The sequence below is a fragment of the Pundamilia nyererei genome, unplaced genomic scaffold (genome assembly GCF_000239375.1).
Source record: "Pundamilia nyererei isolate P.nyererei 1_Seehausen unplaced genomic scaffold, PunNye1.0 scaffold00417, whole genome shotgun sequence".
Lineage (NCBI taxonomy): Eukaryota > Metazoa > Chordata > Actinopteri > Cichliformes > Cichlidae > Pundamilia > Pundamilia nyererei.
Genome location: NW_005187818.1, coordinates 129565 through 150337, shown reverse-complemented (window position 1 = coordinate 150337; position 20773 = coordinate 129565). Strand labels below are relative to the sequence as shown.

The 20773-nt window shown below is 46.5% G+C and overlaps 1 protein-coding gene across 1 annotated transcript in view; it reads left to right on the top strand.

Moving 5' to 3' along the window:
* Positions 1–20773, top strand: part of LOC102212320 (nidogen-1-like) — a 42762-nt gene that overhangs the window by 10769 nt on the left and 11220 nt on the right. The window contains exons 2-18 of the mRNA XM_013915983.1: positions 1656–1958; positions 2845–3068; positions 4441–5024; positions 5122–5262; positions 5533–5784; positions 6205–6405; positions 6583–6822; positions 8793–8930; positions 9145–9273; positions 10438–10581; positions 12979–13110; positions 15416–15649; positions 17763–17935; positions 18477–18603; positions 19130–19301; positions 19694–19851; positions 19943–20066. Coding sequence (XP_013771437.1) covers positions 1656–1958; positions 2845–3068; positions 4441–5024; positions 5122–5262; positions 5533–5784; positions 6205–6405; positions 6583–6822; positions 8793–8930; positions 9145–9273; positions 10438–10581; positions 12979–13110; positions 15416–15649; positions 17763–17935; positions 18477–18603; positions 19130–19301; positions 19694–19851; positions 19943–20066 — 3476 coding nt within the window. The remainder of the gene's footprint in view (positions 1–1655; positions 1959–2844; positions 3069–4440; positions 5025–5121; positions 5263–5532; positions 5785–6204; positions 6406–6582; positions 6823–8792; positions 8931–9144; positions 9274–10437; positions 10582–12978; positions 13111–15415; positions 15650–17762; positions 17936–18476; positions 18604–19129; positions 19302–19693; positions 19852–19942; positions 20067–20773) is intronic.

Here is a 20773-nt window from a genome sequence, read left to right as displayed (position 1 = left end):
GCTAATGCTGGGCTTAAACTGGGCTAATGATGGGCTAATGCTGGGCTTAAACTGGGCTAATGATGGGCTAATGCTGGGCTTAAACTGGGCTAATGCTGGGCTAATGCTGGGCTAAAGCTGGGCTAATGATGGGCTAATGCTGGGCTTAACCTGGGCTAATGCTGGGCTAATGCTGGGCTAATGCTGGGCTTAAGCTGGGCTAATGCTGGACTAAAGCTGGGCTAATGATGGGCTAATGCTGCGATAATGCTGCGATAATGCTGGGCTAATGCTGGGCTAATGCTGGGCTTAAGCTGGGCTAATGCTGGGCTAAAGATGGGCTAATGATGGGCTAATGCTGCAATAATGCTGGGCTAATGCTGGGCTAATGCTGGGCTTAAGCTGGGCTAATGCTGGACTAAAGCTGGGCTAATGATGGGCTAATGATGGGCTAATGCTGGGCTAATGCTGGGGTAATGATGGGCTAATGCTGGGCTAATGCTGGGGTAATAATGGGCTAATGCTGGGCTTACACTCTGTGATTTTTGGCCCATTTTGAGCCGATTTTTCAGTCGTGCGACCGTTTTGGTGATCGGCCCGAATTTGGCCTTCATCGTGCGTCGTGCATCGTGTAGGATACGTGGGGTAACGAGAACCGATTAACACCTCACGACCAGCTCCAGATCATCAATCGCTTGGTCGTGAGGACCATCGTGAGGCTGTCACCGCAGCTTCTCACACTGCGCACGCGCAAACACATAAAGGTCGTTGAAAAAGACGGAGCAGCAGCGCAGCGTGTGATCCGGACACAAGCGATGGAGGCACAACTTGTAGAGAGCTCATCCGAGCCTTTTCGATGTGGCCTCACAAAATCATCACGACCACAACAACCGTGAATAGTTGGATCGACACTGCTGCTCAATCACAGCTGCCTGATCATGTTTTTCATTAGCAATTTAGCAAAGTTGATGGTGGTGGTGTGTCTGTGTGAGTGAGAGACAGAGAGGGAGAGAGCGACAGATTTTCTGTTATAACCTTCATGTTATGGACGCACAGTGTGACTCAGGTCGCATCAGAGCATCGGCGGTATAGTGTATGACCTGCATCGTGACCTATGAACTTCTCACCCCTGCGAGTCAATCGTACAGTTTGAGCAGCAGCTGAATCGCACGACTGAAAAAATCGCCCAGTGTCTGCCCAGCTTAAAGAGATCTTTCTTTTCTGAGTGAATTATTTGTGTGGAATTCCTGGAGCTGACAGAGCACAGAATAGCAGCAAGAGAACTTTGTGCACTCTGCTTACACTTTGTGCTGAATAAGCAAATCATTTAGTTAAATAATAAGTTATCATTCTGAGAATAACTGTAGCGCAGGGTTTGTTTGTCCTAGCTTTGAGAAACTTATGATAATGACGGAGCATCAACAGTCCTCACTTTATCTCACGTCAGTTACTGGCTCATGAAATTTAATCAGACAGTACTGGACCACATTTATAGTTCAGACCTCAGGATTGTGGGAAATGTCCAGATTGGTCATCAGTAAAAACATTTAACCTTAAAATAAAATGATACATTCTCACAATTACTAAAATCTGAGGTGCATAAATGCACTGTGTGATTTCACATGAAATATGAGGTGTCTGTTCATTAACCAAAGAACCTGATCCTCCTGTTTCAGATCAACACCAATGGGTTTGTGGCTGTTGCCGAGCCTCCCACTGAGGAGAAATACCTGGGGAAGACGCCCAGTGAGTTTAAAATGATTGCAGTCCTTCTGGGAGACCTGGACAACAGTGACGGACAAGGCAAGGTGTACTTCAGGCACGACAGCACCCCCAATATCCTGGGTCGAGCCGCTGACCACATCAGGCAGGGTTTCCCAGATGGTAAGGTAGAGAAGCCCACCAACACCTTCATTGTTACCTGGGAGAACATGGCTGCCCAGGGGACATCTGGACGAGGAGACCAACTGGACACTAAGGTGAGGATTTCAATTTCTCTCAATTAGATAGTATGTATTTATTTTTTATATATATTATATACTTTTATTTACTAATTTATTCTGAGTGTATTTTCCTTAGTGCAGAAAAACGGATTATTTTTTAGTTCTACGGCATAAACACTCATTCTACCCTGTCTCCGTCTAAGTCAGTTTTATTAGCGCCAAATCACAACAACAGTCGCCTCAGGGCGCTTTATATTGTAAGGTAGACCCTACAGTAATACATACAGAGAAAACCATCCATCCATCCATCCATCCATCCATCGTCATCCGCTTTGTCCGGGGTCGGGTCGCGGGGGCAGCAGCCTAAGCAAAGAGGCCCAGACCTCCCTCTCCCCAGCCACCTCCTCCAGCTTGTCCGGGGGAATACCAAGGCGTTCCCAGGCCAGCCGAGAGATATAATCTCTCCAGCGTGTCCTGGGTCTGCCCCGGGGCCTCCTCCCAGTGGGACATGCCTGGAACACCTCACCCAGGAGGCGCCCATCCTTGTCAGATGCCCGAACCACCTCAGCTGGCTCCTTTCGATGTGGAGCAGCAGCTGCTCTACTCTGAGCCCCTCCCGGATGGCCGAACTTCTCACCCTATCTCTAAGGGAAAACAGAGAAAACCCAACAATCATATGACCCCCTATGAGCAGCACTTTGGCCACAGTGGGAAGGAAAAACTCCCTTTTAACAGGAAGGAACCTCCATGCTCAGGGAGGGGCTGGGCCATGATGGGAGAGACAGGACATGGTGTGGAATATCAGTGATGATTAAATGTAGAGTGGTGTATAAACACACAGTGAGCAAAAACACACACAAACCCACCCAGAATGGAAAATAAGCAGTGGTGTGGATATAAACATGTTATCTTGCACTTTCAGAGAATCACCTTCCAGCTGGTTGTAGCCTACACAGAATCATCTGCCTGGGCCATCCTCTTGTACCCCAGGAACGGCCTGCAGTTTCTCTACACATCAATAGGAGGAGAAAGAAAGCTGCTCGAGTCAGGCTTCAACGAAGGCCTGGTGGGCTGGTTCTGGAAAAAACAGGGGCTGTACTTCAACATTACCTCTGATGACGAGGCCTCCATCAGCCAACTTACCAAGTATGACTGCTGCTGATGCTTTTGCTATAGTGGAACTGAAAATATGAAGTCTGTGTTTGTACGTGGTGCTGTGATAAAGTGTTCGCTCCCTTCCTGGTGTATTTGTCACTTTAATGTTTCAGAACAAACAAGTTTTAATGTTTGACACAGAAAACCTGAGTAAATCCGAAGTCCTGTTAAAGAAGCTGTCCAAACCTACTGTGTGTGAAAAAGGAGTCATGGCTGTGGAGCCTTAATCAAATGTCTGAAACATCGTTAGTCCCACTCTTTGCAGGATTGTTTGACTTGAGGCACAATGGAGGGTTTCTCAGCATGGTCTTAAGGTCATAGCACAGCAAGTCCAGACGTTCATCAGGCCTCTTCAAAACCTTCATTTTGAGGTTTTTTGTTTGGAGCCATTCACGGGTGGACTTGCTGCTGTGTTTTGCATCATTGTTGCGAAACCCAAATGTGCTCGAGCTTCGGTCAACGATGATCGGATGTTTTCCGTCAGGACTTTCTGGCAGAGAGCAGAATTCATCAATGACAGCAGGTCCTGAAGCAGCAGGCAGCCCCAGACCAACCATATAAACAGGACATCTGCACAATGACTGAAACCAGCACCACTGAAGGAACAATGTGCTGAGAGTGACGTGAACAGAATCCATTTGACTGATGACTGAGCGTGCATCCACACAAGACAGGAAACGCCTTTTCACAGAGCTGTAGACTTTATTTAACCAAAATCAAAGTTCCAGTAGTCCTTGTAATTAAGTTCTGAAATACACTTACTTTACTTTATTGATTTGTATAGCACTCTTCACAGGATAAAGTGCTTCACAATAATATAAAACAGTACAGTCAAACATACAGCACAAATCTGATTAAAAGCCAGTCTCAATAAATGAGTCTTAAGATGATGTTTAAAAGAACAAATACAATCCAGGCAACGTCGAGATGGAGGGAGAGCGTTCCACAACCTGGGGCCGCCGCTCTGAAAGATCACCTCTGGTTTTAAAACGTGTTCGGGGAACTACCAGCAGCCTTAGATTAGACGATCTCAGGCTGCGAGAGGGAGCGTGGCGTTCTAAGAGCTCAGAAATATGGGCAGGAGCGTCATGATTCAGAGCTTTAAAAGTCAGTACCAAGATTTTAAAATGAATTCTGAGATGTACTGGAAGCCAGTGTAATGAGCTGGTGCTCTCTTTTCATGTCTTTGTTAAAAGCCTTGCTGCAGCATTCTGGACTGACTGGAGACGCTCACGATTCTTTTTGCTACAACACATCTTAGAAATGCTGTCTGTCATTTCTAGTTTCCACTTCATTAGTTTGATTTTCACTGTCGTTCACTTTGGAAACATTTCACATTTCATGTTATTCTTTATCCAACCAGAAAGACCAACGCAGCACGCAGTGGAGTTTGGGTGTACAAGATTGGATCCTCCCCGTTCTTCGTTGAGATCCAACCGGGGAAAGTGACTAGCTCTCCTGAGAATGAGGGTGTTACTGAGCCTCCTGTGACCATGTTACCAACACAGACTGCTGATCATGTGGGGGTGGACTTCTTGACCTATACAACCCAGGGGATAAAGACAGCTGGAACAGTACCGGAGGAAAAGCATGAGCAGCCATCTGAGACCCCCAGCAGCTTCCAAACCGGTTATCCAGAAACCGTCACACCAGGAAACGCAACGCTGAAAACTCAGGAGCCACACTTTGTGGAATCAGACACTATTGCACCAGCACCCACCAGCACTGGGACAATTCAACGAATACATCCAACCGAGCAACATGAGACTGAAACCAGATACACCACCTCTGAGACTTTGCAACCAAGACACACCACTCCCACGCCCAGTGAACCCAGATACACTACAGAGAAGCCGGGGCTGCAACAGCGGCACGTACCAGCACCACCGCATTCAGCTCCACAGCATCCTCAGATTGTTGTGGTCGATGAAGATTTGGATGTGAACGGTAGATTTCAATAACAGGACGTTTGTGTTTTCTTTTTCTTTGGGTGAGATTGTCATAGTTTCATTCTGAAGCCTGCCTTCTTTTGTTCCTTTCACAGTGTTTGCATACAACCTGGAGACGTGTGCCCACAACAGGCACAAATGCTCAGCTTTTGCTGACTGCCGAGATCACAGCAGGGGGTACTGCTGCCACTGCAGGCCTGGTTATTATGGGAATGGGAAGGACTGTGTTGCAGAAGGTAAGAAGAACTGAGTTCCTTATCAGTGAAGCTGTGGATTATTTTAATAACAGGAAAGCAGCTTTGGTCATTTCTTATTGTGTAAGACAGTGTAGTCAAAACTATCCAAACTTTTCTTCTATTAAAGCTTCTTTAAAAGCATTAAAACTTGGTAAATGTCATGTAAATATTGTTCCCTTTGTCTATATTTATCAGGAGTTTTCGTAAGAAATAAGATGACTGAAGATAAAAGAAACAATAAAATGATTTAATGGAGAAGTTGTTTTTCAGGCAAACCCCAGAGGATGAACGGAAAAGTGAACGGCCAAGTGTTTGTGGGAAACTTACCTTCACCGATAAGGCTCACTAACAATGATTTGCACTCGTACGTGGTAGCCAATGATGGACGGGCCTATGTGGCCATCAGCAACATCCCCGACAGCGTGGGGCCCTCCCTGCAGCTTCTGTCCTCACTGGGGGGCGTCATCGGCTGGGCCTTTGCCTTGGAACAGCCCGGCTACGAGAATGGATTCAGTCTCATTGGTAAGGCTGCAGGTTGATGATGATTGTTGTGTAAAGCTGCATCAATTTGTCCCTCGTGTGCTCACAAAACTGCTCAGAACTGCAAAGACTCTGGGCCTCTAGAGCCTGGGAACAGTTAAATACTGTAACTGTAATGTTTATCATGTTTGTATGCAGAAAGTCCAAAACAGATTCAGAAATGATTCCATTCATGCTGAGCTCACTGTGAGCTGGAAGCAGCAAACCTCAGTGATGGCTATGTGGGAAAATGCCTGCAGATCAGCAGCTTCCAAACACTCAGACCAGCCTGTCTGGCACCAACAACCACACATCAGACAGTCTTCTTCATTCTGACGCTCAGTTTGCACTTAATGCACATTGCACTCAGTAGGTTGTCTTTGCCTAAATGCATTGAAAACGTGTGTTTTCACATTCCTGTAGGCGGCGTGTTTTCCCGACAGGCCGAGGTGGTCTTCCAGCCGGGCAACGAGCATCTGACCATCAAGCAAGAGTTTAAAGGCATCGATGAACACGACCACCTGGTGATGAGCACAGACCTGGATGGACGTCTGCCGGCTGTCCCGTTAGGCTCCACTGTCCAGATCAAGCCATACAAGGAGATTCACCAGTACAGCAGAAACTGTAAGGCCAGCATCTCTGACACTAAGCTCGTCACGCAGTCAGGGCCTAACAGTCCGTTTTTCTGTTTTCAATCTTTCTGTGTAAATATTTCAGCCAAATCAATGTTTTAGGACATTAAAAGATTCACTTCCCACTGAAGGTAGCTCAATGCTAAAGTATTTCTCCTCCTCTTTCTAGTCATCATCTCCTCCTCCAGCTGCAACTACACCATCACCTCCCCTGATGGAGACGTCCAGACTAGAAGCTACCAGTGGCGTCAGTCCATCATCTTTCAGACCTGCCCGTATGATGAGGCTGGGTGGGCGGGGGCAACGCTGACCACCCAGCAGCTCAGTGTAGACCAAATCTTTGTGATGTTTGACGCTAACAACCACCTTATCCGATATGCCATGAGCAACAAAATTGGTCCCATCCACAGTATGTTACACGTCCACATATGTGTGTGTCTGTGAGTGTGTATGTTGGAGCGCCACCACTAATTGCATTGATTTTTGAGTCACTAGTGACTCTACTGGTGACCTGTCCATTGTGTACCCTGCCTCCACCAGAAGTGGGTGGATGGGTGGATTTGATTAAGAAGTTACTCAGTAAGATGTACAGGTGCCATGAGTTAGTGCTACATAACAGACAAACAAAACTAGAATCTGACTGAGCGAAATGAAACAAACGTCTTCAAAGGCCTGTAGTGAGGTGAGGTGAGGTCCCATTAAAATACTGGAAATGAACCAAAAGCACAAACAGTAGAAAAAAGGTGGCCGTCGCACTGTTGTTGTATTTAACAAACCAGAATAAGTCTTTCATGTTTGAAAGTGTGTAATAGCAATCAGAGACACAGGTGACACGAATCTTTCCAGCTGAAATGGGCTGTAAAAATATCGCTGATGTAACCTGGAAGGACGAGGCCACAGTCTTTGTCAAATGTGTTACACCTGCCACAGAGTTTGTTTTATTTTACAGCCGACCTGACGTCTCGTTTGTGGATGGACCCTACAGGAGGCTCCAAGTTTAGCCTCCACATATTTAACCGAACAGCATTTGGAGGCTGTGATTATTAGTACTTGAGTTCTTGGCACAAACAGCAGTGATGTAAAAATCTGCCTCTGTGAATGTGTGGTGTATTTATTTTAGTTCCACATGTGTCACAGATGCAGACGGCACAGGTCAGGGAGCAGACTCATGCTGAAGGTCACAGAAGGTTTCCCACATTGTCAGGGACAGTCACAGCGAAGCGGTGCGTGTTGTTACTCCGAGGAATGTTCGGAAACACATATCCAATAGTTTAAACCCTCAGCGGTGTTGCAGTGGGACATCGGAGGAAGGTAAACAGTAATCTGAGCCTGGCTCTGTTTCCTCAGCTGCAATCAGAGTGAGAGTGCTGCAGGCAGGGGGCGAAGATCAGCGGCTGATGTCAACAAGATACCAACCCGGGCTGGGGGTGGGGGTTGGGGGAGGGGCAGGATTTGAGGTAAATATGCAGGTGAGGTTGGTTGGAGAAGCTCGGGGGGTTTAGAGTTATACAAGCAAACAACACTGAGCTGGGCTTTGTTGGCAAACAGCAGAGCATCTGGGACATGTTTCCTGCCAGGAGCTCCGCCCAGCTGCACGAGCAGAAAGCAGTCAGTGAGTGAACCACAGATTCGCTTTTATCCATTAATCCTTTTATCATGAAGAAGGAGCAGCAGTCGCCTACAACAGGCATGTCTCGATATTCCACCAAAATATCCCCAAATATTTAAATTCTCATTTCTGCAAACTCGACAGACAAACGCAGATTTTCCTTAAATACTTGAATAACAGAGCAGCTCTGATGTTACACAGCAGCTGTACTTCGTGTATTCACATCAAATATCAAGAACCATGGTGGCTTTGGAAGAAGCACTCAGGAAGTCACTAATGAGTGGTGACGTCGCGGTGGTTAGGTCCATCTTTTCTATACAGTCTATAGATGTTTGTGTTGCTGACGATGGAAACTAAGCGTGTCTCCAGGCGAACAACAACTGTGACAAAGTGAAACTGTAACAGCTGAAGAGCTGGATGGGAGAGCTTTCTAACACCAACACATGTAACATATGTGTGCATATGTGTGTTTGCACATTTACATGATGCTTGTTGTTCTTCACGGTTAGATTTTATTGGTAAACAACGTGCAGGTGACACAGCTCACTGTTCTCTCTCGCTGCCTCGCTTCTTGCTGTGCTGGTGGTTTAGCGTGAGTGCTACTTTCTGGAGACACTGGATCTATTTTCAGGGTTATAATTATCTGGTTGACCTTCGGGGTTTGTTGCCAAACTGCACAATCTTTTCTGCTCGGTGTGCGCGGTTCTGCGTTTGTGTGCTGTGAAGAGTCACATTGTTTCTGACTGGAGGTGTGTCTAATTTTCTGACAGGCAGTCTTCTGGAGCAGAATCCGTGCTTCAGCGGCCGACACGGCTGCGACATTAACGCTGTCTGTACACCTGGCGAGGGCGTCCGGTTCAGCTGTGAATGCACAGCTGGTTTCGCTGGAGATGGACGATATTGCCACGGTAACAAACCCACACTTGGTCACATGGGCAGTGCTGAAAATGGGAAAGAACAGATGAGAGAATAATTTCAAAAATGTGACAGTCACGTGGAAACGCTCCATAGTAGTAAAATGATGATCTGAACCTGGATTACATTTAATCTGAGCGTCTACAAGCAGCACATGGAGCAGAGATCATGTAATGTGCAGTAACATTACATGTATGTTGTTGGCAGATATTGACGAGTGCAGGGAGACTCCTTCAGTGTGTGGACCCAACGCCGTCTGCAGTAATCAGCCTGGAAGTTTGCGCTGCGAGTGCTCCGCCGGCTTTGTGTTCGCCAGTGATGGAAAGACGTGTGTCGGTGGGTTGTGTGTGTGTGTGTGTGTGTGTGTGTGTGTGTGTGTGTGTGTGTGTGTGTGTGTGTGTGTGTGTGTGTGTGTGTGTGTGTTGACAGCTGGGGGGTATCTGGTTCCTGTGGGTGAGTATGACTTTGTTGCACCTAAAGCTGACAGCGGACATAAACAATAACGATCTGTGCAGCACAGACGAGATGTTTCCTGCCTGGTCTGTAGTGACGAGATGTGACTGCTTCAACCTAAAATGAAGATGCTGTCGGGTTCGTTGGTTGGACCTCGTCCCTCTGATGGGATGTTGTAATGTAGGATGTGTTTAAATATAATAGTTTGGATGGTTAATGAGTGCTGTGGAATTTTAGCTTCATAAGTCAAATACTCTTCAAGATTAATCTTTTTTTCAAAACAACCTGTCCACCCACCTACAGCAGGGCACTTTGAGGTGATCTCAAAAACTAAAGGCCTGAAAGTTTCACCGGGGCAGTACATTCCTGCCCCGAGTGGAGGATTTGAAATGTCTCACGGTCTTGTTCACGAGTGACGGGAGATCGACAGACGGATTGGGGCTGCGGCTGCAGTAATGCGGACGCTGCGCCGGTCCGTCGTGGTGAAGAGGGAGCTGAGTGTAAAAGCAAAGCTCTCAATTTACCGGTCCATCTACGTCCCTACCCTCACCTGTGATCACGAGCTGTGGGTAGTGACCGAAAGAACGAGCTTGCGGATACAACCAGCAGAAATGGGCTTCCTCTGAAGGGTGGCTGGCCTCTCCCTTGGAGACTGGGTGAGGAGTTTGGCCATCCGGGAGGGGCTCAGAGTAGAGCCGCTGCTCCTCCACATTGAAAAGAGGTGAGGTGGGTCGGGCATCTGATAAGGATGCCTCCTGTTCGCCTCCTGGGTGAGACGTCCCACCGGGAGGAGGCCCCGGGGCATTCCCAGGACAGCGTGTCCTGGGAATGCCTTGGAGGAAATGGAGGTGGTGGTGGAGGAGGTGGCCAGAAAGAGGGAGGTCTGGGCTTCTCTGCGTAGGCTGCTGCCCCCACGACCGGCCCAGGATAAGGGGGAAGAAGATGGATGGCTAGATAGACACCACTGGTCTTTATTATCATACTAATGAATGGGGACGTGTAGTTTGGGACAGGTTCATCAAAACATGTTTCTCTCTGGTCCTGCAGAGGAGAACCGTCCAGTAGATCACTGCCAGAGAGGCTCTCATGACTGCGATGTTCCACAGACAGCACTGTGCCGCTACACCGGAGGCTCAGCCTACATCTGCTCCTGTCTGCCGGGGTTTGAGGGTAACGGCCGGGGCTGTCGGGGTGAGTTCACGGTGCTCGCTGATGTCTCATCCTTAATAAACAGATGCACTGTAAATGTAAGAGACACTGCTGCATGAATACAACAAATGTTTGGGATCGTATGCCTGACAGGTATGTTCACCTGTCACAGAATGAAGAGTCACTCCACAGCTTTACAGGCTCGTATCAGTGTGTGCTGCACAGCAGTCAGTCCTTTACCACAGACCTCTGTCTGTCCACAGTCACAGCTACTGAGTGGTAACTGCAGGTCGAGCTTTTACAAGTGAGGCTCAGCACAGCCTCATGCAATCCACAGTTCTGCACCTCTCTCCAGCTACATGACAGAAACCTTTCAAAGGCTCTGTGTGTGAAATGTTCAACGCAGCCAGGACCTGTGTGTCATCAGTTTACTCAGATTACAGGTTTTTGGGGGTGAAAGGTCACCACGGGGCTCAGGCCCATCTCAACGCTCTCTTACAGCCTGTTTGAAGAGCTGGATCTTTATGGGTTTGATGGATTAACACGCTGACACTCGTGGCTCGAGTAATAATGCGTTCTAGTTTGCTGTTAGGTTTCAGAGTCATTTTCAGCACATTGCTCTAAATATCTGTAAGCTGATTGGATGTCTGTCGTCCTCCATGTAAAACTGTGTTTCCTTGAGTCTGGAGATGTTTGTCGTGCTCGCAGACAGCATGTAACGTACACCATGCTCCAGTGCTAATGGTACAGACTGTAAAGTGCTTCAGAATCAGTGTACTTACAGTTACAAACATCACGATGTTCGGGTCTGACACCTTTAGCTCCTGTTATCTAACCGTTGATCGACGTGCTGAAACATGCAGCCACGCCTCACAGCGCTGTGGGCTGATAGTGCTCAGCCCTGTCTCAGACTGGCTGCTTCGATCAGGGCTCTGTGGGGCAGGACTCTTTGTTCTTGTGGCTGGAGATGGCTCATTACAATAGACCCTGTGCACGGGAAAATGCTAACTTCCTGTTTTAAGACCGGATGTAAAGTAGCTTTATTTTGCGGTCAATCGCTACTGCGAAGGTGGACTCCAAAGTCATATCCAAACACGAAAACGGAAAGATGGCGTTAAGTTACAAAGAGCAGAAGGTGGGAACACTCACCACTGCTGTGTCAAAAAAGTCAAATGATCAGTTTTGACGTTTGAAGCGTGCAGATCGATTGTTTGTTTACATCACTCAACACAAGCAGAACTGCATCACTGCAGCAGAAGACACATCTCTGTATAGTGACAGTTATTATGATTTAAACAGGCAAATGTTCAGCATTCAAGCCACAGGTGAACAGGGATAGCTCAGTAGGTAGAGTGGCGGCCCCATGACCGGAAGGTCGGGGGTTCGACTCCACTCCACCCTGAGGTACCCCTGAGCAAGGTACCGTCCCTACACACTGCTCCCCGGGCGCTGCATTGGTGGCTGCCCACTGCTTGATTTCTGGTTAGGGTCTGTATACATGAGTATTTACAACGAGTATGTTGTGACGTACCTTCAAAATTACAGCGGTCCCTCTCTATGACGCGGCTCACTGTCCTGGTCGCTGCAGACGATCTCCTCTGTGCCGTCTCTCCTGTACAGCACAGAATCGCTGCATCGATCACCGGCAGTGTGACTCTGCAGTGCTGTACTGTATGTTCCTTTCCCCCAACAAACACAACGTCGACGAAACGTCCTGCACCGTCAAAGGCACCTGCGGTAGCACCCAGAAGGCAGAGGAAGATGCTGACCATCACACTAAAACTTGGACTTCTGATTCATTAATGTTGAATTCTCTTGCAGCTGAAAACAGGGTTTGATCTTTGGTTTATACTCGACTTATTCTTCTACAAAGGTTTGAACTTTGAGAGTTTAAACAAGAGAGAAAAGTGTGAAAATGTTCATGCCTGCCTGAGAAAAGAGTATAAAGTGTGCAGTGAGGCGTTTTACAGCCTTAAAACATGCAAAAAATAAAGGTGGCTACATTGTGGATTTCACTTATCGTGGGATATTTTTAGAACATAACACCCGCGATAAACGAGGGACCGCTGTATACAGATACTCAGAAATATAAAATTAGAATCCTTCCTCTCTTTTGCTCTGAGGTGCGGAGGAAGAAATATCGACAAGTTGACGAACATCTACAGATATATTCGGTAAATGCCCAAGACACCTTGAGAAATGTAAATCGTCCATTTGGTTGACTTGTTTTGGAAAACCCGAGCATAAACAAGGCGCGAATATCACACCGGAAACGAAGCGCTCTGCAGGAGCGCCGGAAGTAGCACATGCTAAGGCGCACATAGTCTATTTGCAGCATTCAACTAAAGATCTACCTTCAAACTTTTGACCATCTGGTGGCCATTACTGGTACTGCAAGATCCAGAATGTGAGGAGCCTCTGTTTTTTCTGCCTGTTCAGATGTGGATGAGTGCCAGCAGCAGGATCGATGCCACGCCGAGGCCTCCTGCTCCAACACACAGGGCTCCTTTACCTGTCAGTGTCGTCCTGGTTTCCACGGAGATGGCTTCCACTGCAGTCCCACGTTCTCAGGTGGGTAACCAGCACATTCACAGGTTTACAGACAGAGGGTTGCTGGTTCCAGAGTGACTGCCCCCATTCATTGTTTTAATCGTGAAACAGGTCATCCTGGAGGAGTCTGTTTAAACACCCCAGCCATGCATGTATCACTGTAAACGGAGACTCTGAGACCCATGAGAGTGTTTTGATTTGTGCGTTCCAGTAAGAGTGTCGTCCTGCAGCTCCAGCTGCATGGTTCTGATGCTGCTCGGAGCACAGCAGCACATTCTCTGTCTGATCTAACTCAACATGTGACGCATTCAAGTACAGTTAGTGTTGAGGAAACAGCAGCGTTTTTTGTTCCTGATTCATGTTTTCTTTCTTTTTCTGAAAGTGTGTGTGTTACTAAAAGAAGACAAACAGAAGCGCAGCCAGCAGTCAGAGTAATACTGATTCCAGCTGTCAGCAGCTGGAGGCGCACAGCTAATTACAGCTTTACTCCTCTGCACCACAGTTTTGTCATATTTCCATCCTTTATTATGACCCGTCTTGCCTCTGAAGGCATCATTTAGTGTCCCGTGTCAAAACATGTCCGTGACTCTTAATGTCAGCAGCATCTTTTAGATGCCTCTAGTGTCGACAGCGGGGCTTTGATCGTCTCCGCCGCCATCAGGGATCCTTTGTCCCGTTGGACTGTTGGGGGCAGATGTGGCGCTGTGAGGACAGCCTGCTGTCGTGTGCGATGACACTGTTGTGGCTGGCTTGTGGTTTGTCTTTTAGGACACTCGCTGTGGGACCACAGAGATGAAGAGCCTGCTGCTTTAATCACTCAGTCTTTGTATCTGCAGCTGCCACGTGCTGAAGTCTGCTCAGGAGCACGGACCTTTGAAATAAGCCACGTGTCACATGTGTTTTGTTTTTCCAAATGACCCAGTCATTAAAGGTTGATACATTTGAAAATGACGAATCCTTTGTTTCTAATAGTGATTCATTCCAGACTCACAGTCCATAGAAACAAATGCACCCTGATCAGGACACCATACATCTTCCTCCTGATTCAATGCTAACACTGCAGCATCGTTTCAGTTCCTGATCACCTGCTGATCAGGTTTTTTAGCCTCCAGTTTCCTCAGACGTCCTACAGACACCGTGTCACGTCGTTGTCTTTGGGAATCATGCTGTTGGTGCAAAAATCATTTGTATGGAGTGTTTTTCGACATCAATCAATCACTCAAAGCTTTATTTGTCACAAGCAGGTTGCCCTGCAGTGCAACATGCTGCTTTTAACAAAGATACACTTGTATGTGTTCTTTGGTTGTCTGTTATGTGCTGACTGGTTCGTCCCTTTAGTAAACAGCTCCTTTGGGTCATTTGACCCGGCGTTCTTTGTTTCCTTGCGTTTCTGTATCATCTTACGTTCATTTGTTGTTCTTGGAGTTATTCTCAGTCCTAAGTTGTTCAGATTAGTTTACTGGGTTTCCCCCTCGTGTTTTATTCCATGTCTCTGCAGCTCGTCGTGTCTGTGCTCGCCCTCGTGCATTTCCTGTTTTATAGTGAAGGTCTGTGTCTCATGTCAGTGTATTGAGTTTTGTGTCCCCATGGTCTCGTCACGTCTTACTCCCAGCTGTGTCTCATTCCCTCGTTGTCCCTCTGTGTATTTAAGCCTTGTGTCTGCCTCTGTTAGTTGCTGGTTCGTCTGTGTATCGTCTCCTGTTGGACGTTTCAGGTTTCGCAGGTTTTTGTTCCTCTGTGTTATTGTTTTGTAGCTGCTTCCAGTTTAGCCTTTGTTTGGTTTAGTTCCCTGCGATGCTCTGCTTTTGTTTGTGCTTCACCTTTCCCTGAAAAGAAAACTCATTCATTTACTCAGTTGTCAGCGCTTGCACTTGGGTCCACACTTCTCATCTCCTGACGATCTGCCTTGCAGATCTTGACCCTTTTATGCTTTAGTGATTCAGAGGTCAAAGTGATGTGGTTTAAGTAACAAACACATAAAAAATTATCTGAAAGTCATCTGGTACATGGATAAAAGCAGCCAGCGTCCAAAGAAAGGCCTGGGGAGGTATTGCAGAAGTCTGACTGCTTGGATGCTAAATAGAAAGAAAGGGGCGGGGCTAGTGATGTCAATAACAGATCAAGAGCAGGTTTAACTTGACAGGTGTTGGAGCCTCATGTTTTCTTCCTGTTCCCTGTGACCCTGTGGATGCATTAATGCTAATGTCATCAGATGCTACTACTGTGTGACTGTGAACATATGACTCTCTAAGGAGTGGGACACTGGTACGTCTCCGTAGGCGCGACCATCACTCTGTGAACGTGTTTCGTTCTCGTGTGTCCTCAGAGCGTGAGAAGACCCGGTGTGAGCAGCAGAGAGCGAGTGCCGTAGCCGACTCTGACGTTCCCTTCTCATTCCGTCCTCGTCCGACTGTCGGTCGGTACGTTCCCCGGTGTGACGAGCGCGGAGCTTACGAGCCCACGCAGTGCCACCAAAGCATTGGGCAGTGCTGGTGTGTGGACGCCAACGGGCAGGAGGTCCCCAACACCCGCACAGGACCTCACAGTAGCCCTCCTCTTTGTGAGTCTCTGTTTCTGCTTATTGATGTTGTGCTATTGGAAAACAAACATTTTATCGTGTCATTCTATCGATATATTAAACTTTTTACTCATATGAGGTTCATTTCAATTTAAATATGATTTATTTTCTGCCTGAAGCTGCACATGATAAATGTACTGTCGAGCATTATATAACTGAAAACCCTCTCCTGTCTGATCATTTCCTGATAACATTTACATTTACAATAATTGATTACACAGCAGTGGAGAGTAGACTTTATCACAGTAGACGTCTTTCTGAAAGCGCTGTAACTAAGTTTAAGAATATAATCCACCCACTGTTATCATCTTCAATGCCCTGTACCAACATAGAGCAGAGCAGCTATCTGAACGCTGCTCCAACAGAGGTCGATTATCTTGTTAATAATTTCACCTCCTCACTACGTACGACTCTGGATACTGTAGCTCCTGTGAAAACTAAGGTCTCTAATCAGAAGTACCTGACTCCGTGGTATAATTCTCAAACACGTAGCCTAAAGCAGATGACTCGTAATCTGGAGAGGAAATGGCGTGTCACAAATTTAGAGGATCATCATTTAGCCTGGAGAAATAGTTTGCTGCTTTATAAGAAAGCCCTCCGCAAAGCCAGAACATCTTACTATTCATCACTGATTGAAGAAAATAAGAACAACCCCAGGTTTCTCTTCAGCTCTGTAGCCAGGCTGCAGTGTTCCCTCTAAGCTGCTGGCACGTCTCTGCACACAAAAAAAAACCTGAATTGAAATTAAAATTAATACTTTAATGATTCTGTTCTGCAGTGTTAGTCAGTGAGTGACTGGCTGCTCCCGTATGGGATCAGAACGATGCCACCTTATCCCACAGTCCAGCCAATCACGCAATTCACATTCGTATATATGCAGCTAATCAACGTCGCTGACAGGCTCTGACAGCGTCCTTATGTGCCGCTGTTTTAGCGAGCAAAGCGGCTGATGTGGAGTGAAGCCACGTTAATGACAACGTGTACAACCATTGGAGATGTGAGCAGGACAGACGGAACAACTGACGGACAAAGTGTGGACTTTATACCAGTTTTTAAATTGTGCTGATCGGCCACGTAAAACCAGAGTTATGATAAAATATCTGCAATGTTTGTTTTCTTCCTGAATACTGCCGTTGTTTATATTTACTGCGGGAAGAAACGGTAAAAAGTAAGAAATATACCCATACCACTGCTTGGTAATAATAAATTCATACATTCAACTCATAGCACAGCACTGCAAACAGCTGGGAGTCAATGCTGTGTGTGACCTGTAATGGGTTTACAGGGGAAGTGGCACAAACAAACAAACAGGTTGGTCCGTCTTTACAAGGCTCCTCCCAGTTGTTCATGGCGTACACAGCTGAGCAGAGTAACTAAAGCCCAACTACAAAAACATCAAAGGGAAAAGGGACGGCACAGCTGCACACCACACACAGGTAAAAGGTTACACACAATAAAAACATCCATTTGATTGAAGCACTGAAAATAATTATAGATAAGATAACCTTTATTAGGCGCACACGTGGGAAATTTGTTTTTCATACAGCAAAAGTGCAAAGTTATGTAGCAGAAATTAGAAGACACTGGAATGGAATAAAAATACTACATACAATCGAGTAAAATAGAATAATATATACAATAGAATACAAATAGATCTAGAAACACCCAATAAACCCACGATGCTGATCAGTTTCCCAGGCGCAGTCCATCCACTCAAACTTGTGGCCACATGAAAATCATACCCACTCACACCAGAGTGACCCCACCTGACACACCCACTACCTTAATAGAAAAATAAATGGCAGCGTTCAAATATCTAAATACCCAAAAGATGAAATCAGTCCGTGATTAGAAACATAATCACAGCATACCGTGGCCATATATAGTTTTAATCTGTGCAGAGCATCGCAGAGTCCAGCTGGTGTATGCGTGTCATGTAATGCTGTACATGTACCTTTATATAAACTTGGATGTGTCAGACATGTCAGGTGATGTCTTAGAGAGGCCAGTATCATCTTGGTGAACTGAAGGTTGTAGGCTAATTGTTACATCTCCACACAAAGCCCACTGCCAGCATGACTCTTCTCCCACACAGGCATCGATCAGGCAGTTACTCCCGCTCCGATCGGTCCCACGCCGCGGCCTGATGTCCAGCCCATCGCTCCTGGAGCATACCTGCTGTTCGCTCAAAGCGGGAAGATCGAACATGTGCCGCTCGATGGATACATCATGAGGAGGGAGGAGGCCAAACCTCTGCTGCACGTCCCTGTAAGAACAATGACACTGCTGCTGCTGACAGCCTCCACAGATACTGCCGTGTTTTTGTCTGGACTTTATCAGCCCGTCCTGCTGCCTGACATGCTTTAGTGTTACCTTACAGTGTAAAGCACCCTGAGACAGCTGCTGCTGTGATCTGGTGCTGAATTGAATGTGTTGTGGCCATAATGATATTCTCTTCAGAGAGATGCCACTTGGTTGTTTGACTTGGTGTTTCAGTGATATTTTACTCACCAGTTTAATTATCTGCGAGTGGTACCATAGTGACATCACTGCAATGCTCTCTGTGTCTAGACTCGGATGAGGGTCTTTTGAAAAGATGTCTGTAAGAGCCTGAATGTGTTCATGGATTATGATTTTTGTGTCCTCAAACATTCACGTTGTTCTTTAGCTGTTTTCAGCTGCAGAGCTCTTCGTCTCTGTCATGAAGTCTAGAAATCATCTGGCACATCTGCATTAATGTGTTGCAGCTGAACACACAGCTGTCTGTTAAAATAATGAAAGGTTGATCTTTGTCTTCTTTCACGACCAGGATCGAGTGGTGATCGCTGTGGCCTACGACTGTGTGGAGAAGATGGTTTACTGGACCGACATCACTGGACCAGCTATCAGCAAGGCCAGCCTCACTGGAGGAGACATCGTTCCAGTTGTTACTAAAGGTACAGCACGTGTCGCGACTGAGCAGAAGCAGCTTTATACGTGGCTCCACTTTGTGCTGAACTTGTACGAGAGACTGGAGCTTGTGTGGTTCTTTGTTTGATTACTCGGGTGCAGGAGAAGTTATGCCCAGGACTTCTTTGTTCTAGCAGTGGGATGGTTTCATTGCAGCTGCTGTCACAAGAGCTAAACTATATTCTCAAAACCAAAGATCAAACTGTCCCAGTATTAGGGATTGAACATCCGACTCCTGGAACCTTCTGGTAGATCCCGTGGATGCTTCATCAAAAATCTTTTGAAAAGGCTGGTCAGTATTTTTCAGGTGTTGCTGAGCAGCTCGTGTGGCCACAGGAATGTTCTTTGGTCTGTACTTCTTAGCTGTATGCTAGTGACTTGTAGTTTAAGGGTTTTTTTTTCAATGTTCCTGCCAGGCCCCTGATGAAGTTGAGCTCTTCGGCCTTTGGCAGTTAAGTGCAGTGGTGCCATCAGTCCCTGTATTCAGTGTTAAGTATGTCTGCTCCTCCTCAGAGCTGCAGAGTCCTGAAGGCATCGCCATTGACCACGTGGCCCGCCTTCTATTCTGGACTGACTCCACGCGAGACACCATAGAGGTCTCAAAGCTGGACGGCAGTCACCGGAGAGTCCTTTTTGACACTGACCTGGTGAACCCTCGACCCATCGTCACCAACCCAGCATACGGGTAATAGTATTTGTATTGGTATTAGCAGTAATACTATGTAATCGTATAACGAGGAGTAGCACTGACCCTGTGTGTACTACATCTTTTGGTTGCTTCCTTTAGAAGGTTCCTTTATCTCACAATGCCTCTATCATCCTCCTCATCCTCCCAGCATCTTCCTCTGTCACTCCAACCCTCTGCATGTCCTCCTTCACTATGAATCAGCATCCTTTGTCCAATATATCCATTACTACATGCCATATATTCTAATTACTAGCAATAACTTCAGGACTCTTGGTGAAAGCTAATGTGCTTGAGTCTGCTAGCAGTGAAATTAATATCAGAGCAGAAGTTGTATCATGAACCCAGCAGTAGCAGTTTCTTGTAACTGGTTTTTGTGATGTTGGTCTCAGGCGGCTGTACTGGGCAGACTGGAATAGAGACAGGCCTAAAATTGAGATGTCCAACATGGATGGGACTGAGCGAGTTGTCCTGGTCAAAGACAATCTAGCACTTCCCAACGGTCTCACCTTTGACTATGAAAACCAACAGCTATGCTGGGCAGATGCAGGTAGGAAAAAGCCTTCCTCAGATCCACACACAGCACTCAGAGCTCCTACTGGTAATGTGTTCCTGGATTACTTATCCCAATGACTCTGCAGGGACTCGGAAGGTGGAGTGTATGGATCCTCACCGCCAACTGAGGCGGAATATCGTCGAAGGGATCCAGTATCCGTTTGCCCTGGTTTCCTTTGGAAGAAACCTGTATTACACTGACTGGAGGAGGTACCAACTAAGACATTTACTTTGCATTTTTCTTTATTTAGAGCTCTGCTGATCTAAATCCAGAAAGTCCTGGCTCAAAACTGTCAAATGGTACATGGACTGAGTCTTATATCCGGTCTTTAAGTGATGACATATGAACCCTGCTTCCGGGTCCAAACTGCTCTGAGTTTATTAAGGCTGTTGTGTTTTTAACATGTTTTAATGTTTTGTATCTTGTTCTATTTAATCTGAACAAGCCAGATTACATAGTGTTTAGTGATCACTAAAACAGTCAGTGATCGCTGTCGGCCTCTCTCGGTTTTTATTGCCACTGTTCATTTTAAAGCTCAGTTTTTAAAACCTTAGGATGTAACTACAGCCCAGCCCATGCAACAGTATATGAATGACTAACCTGTATTGTGGATGGATTATCTCAGTTGTTCTCCTGGCTGAAGTTTGGTCCGTTTACAGCATCCCGCATGTTAACATCCTGCATGTTAACATCCTGCATGTTAATTCAATTCAATTAAATTCAATTCACTTTTATTTATATAGCGCCAAATCACAACAAAAGTCGCCTCAAGGCGCCTCATACATACAGAGAAAAACCCAACAATCATATGACCCCCTATGAGCAGCACTTTGGCGACAGTGGGAAGGAAAAACTCCCTTTTAACAGGAAGAAACCTCCGGCAGAACCAGGCTCAGGGAGGGGCGGGGCCATCTGC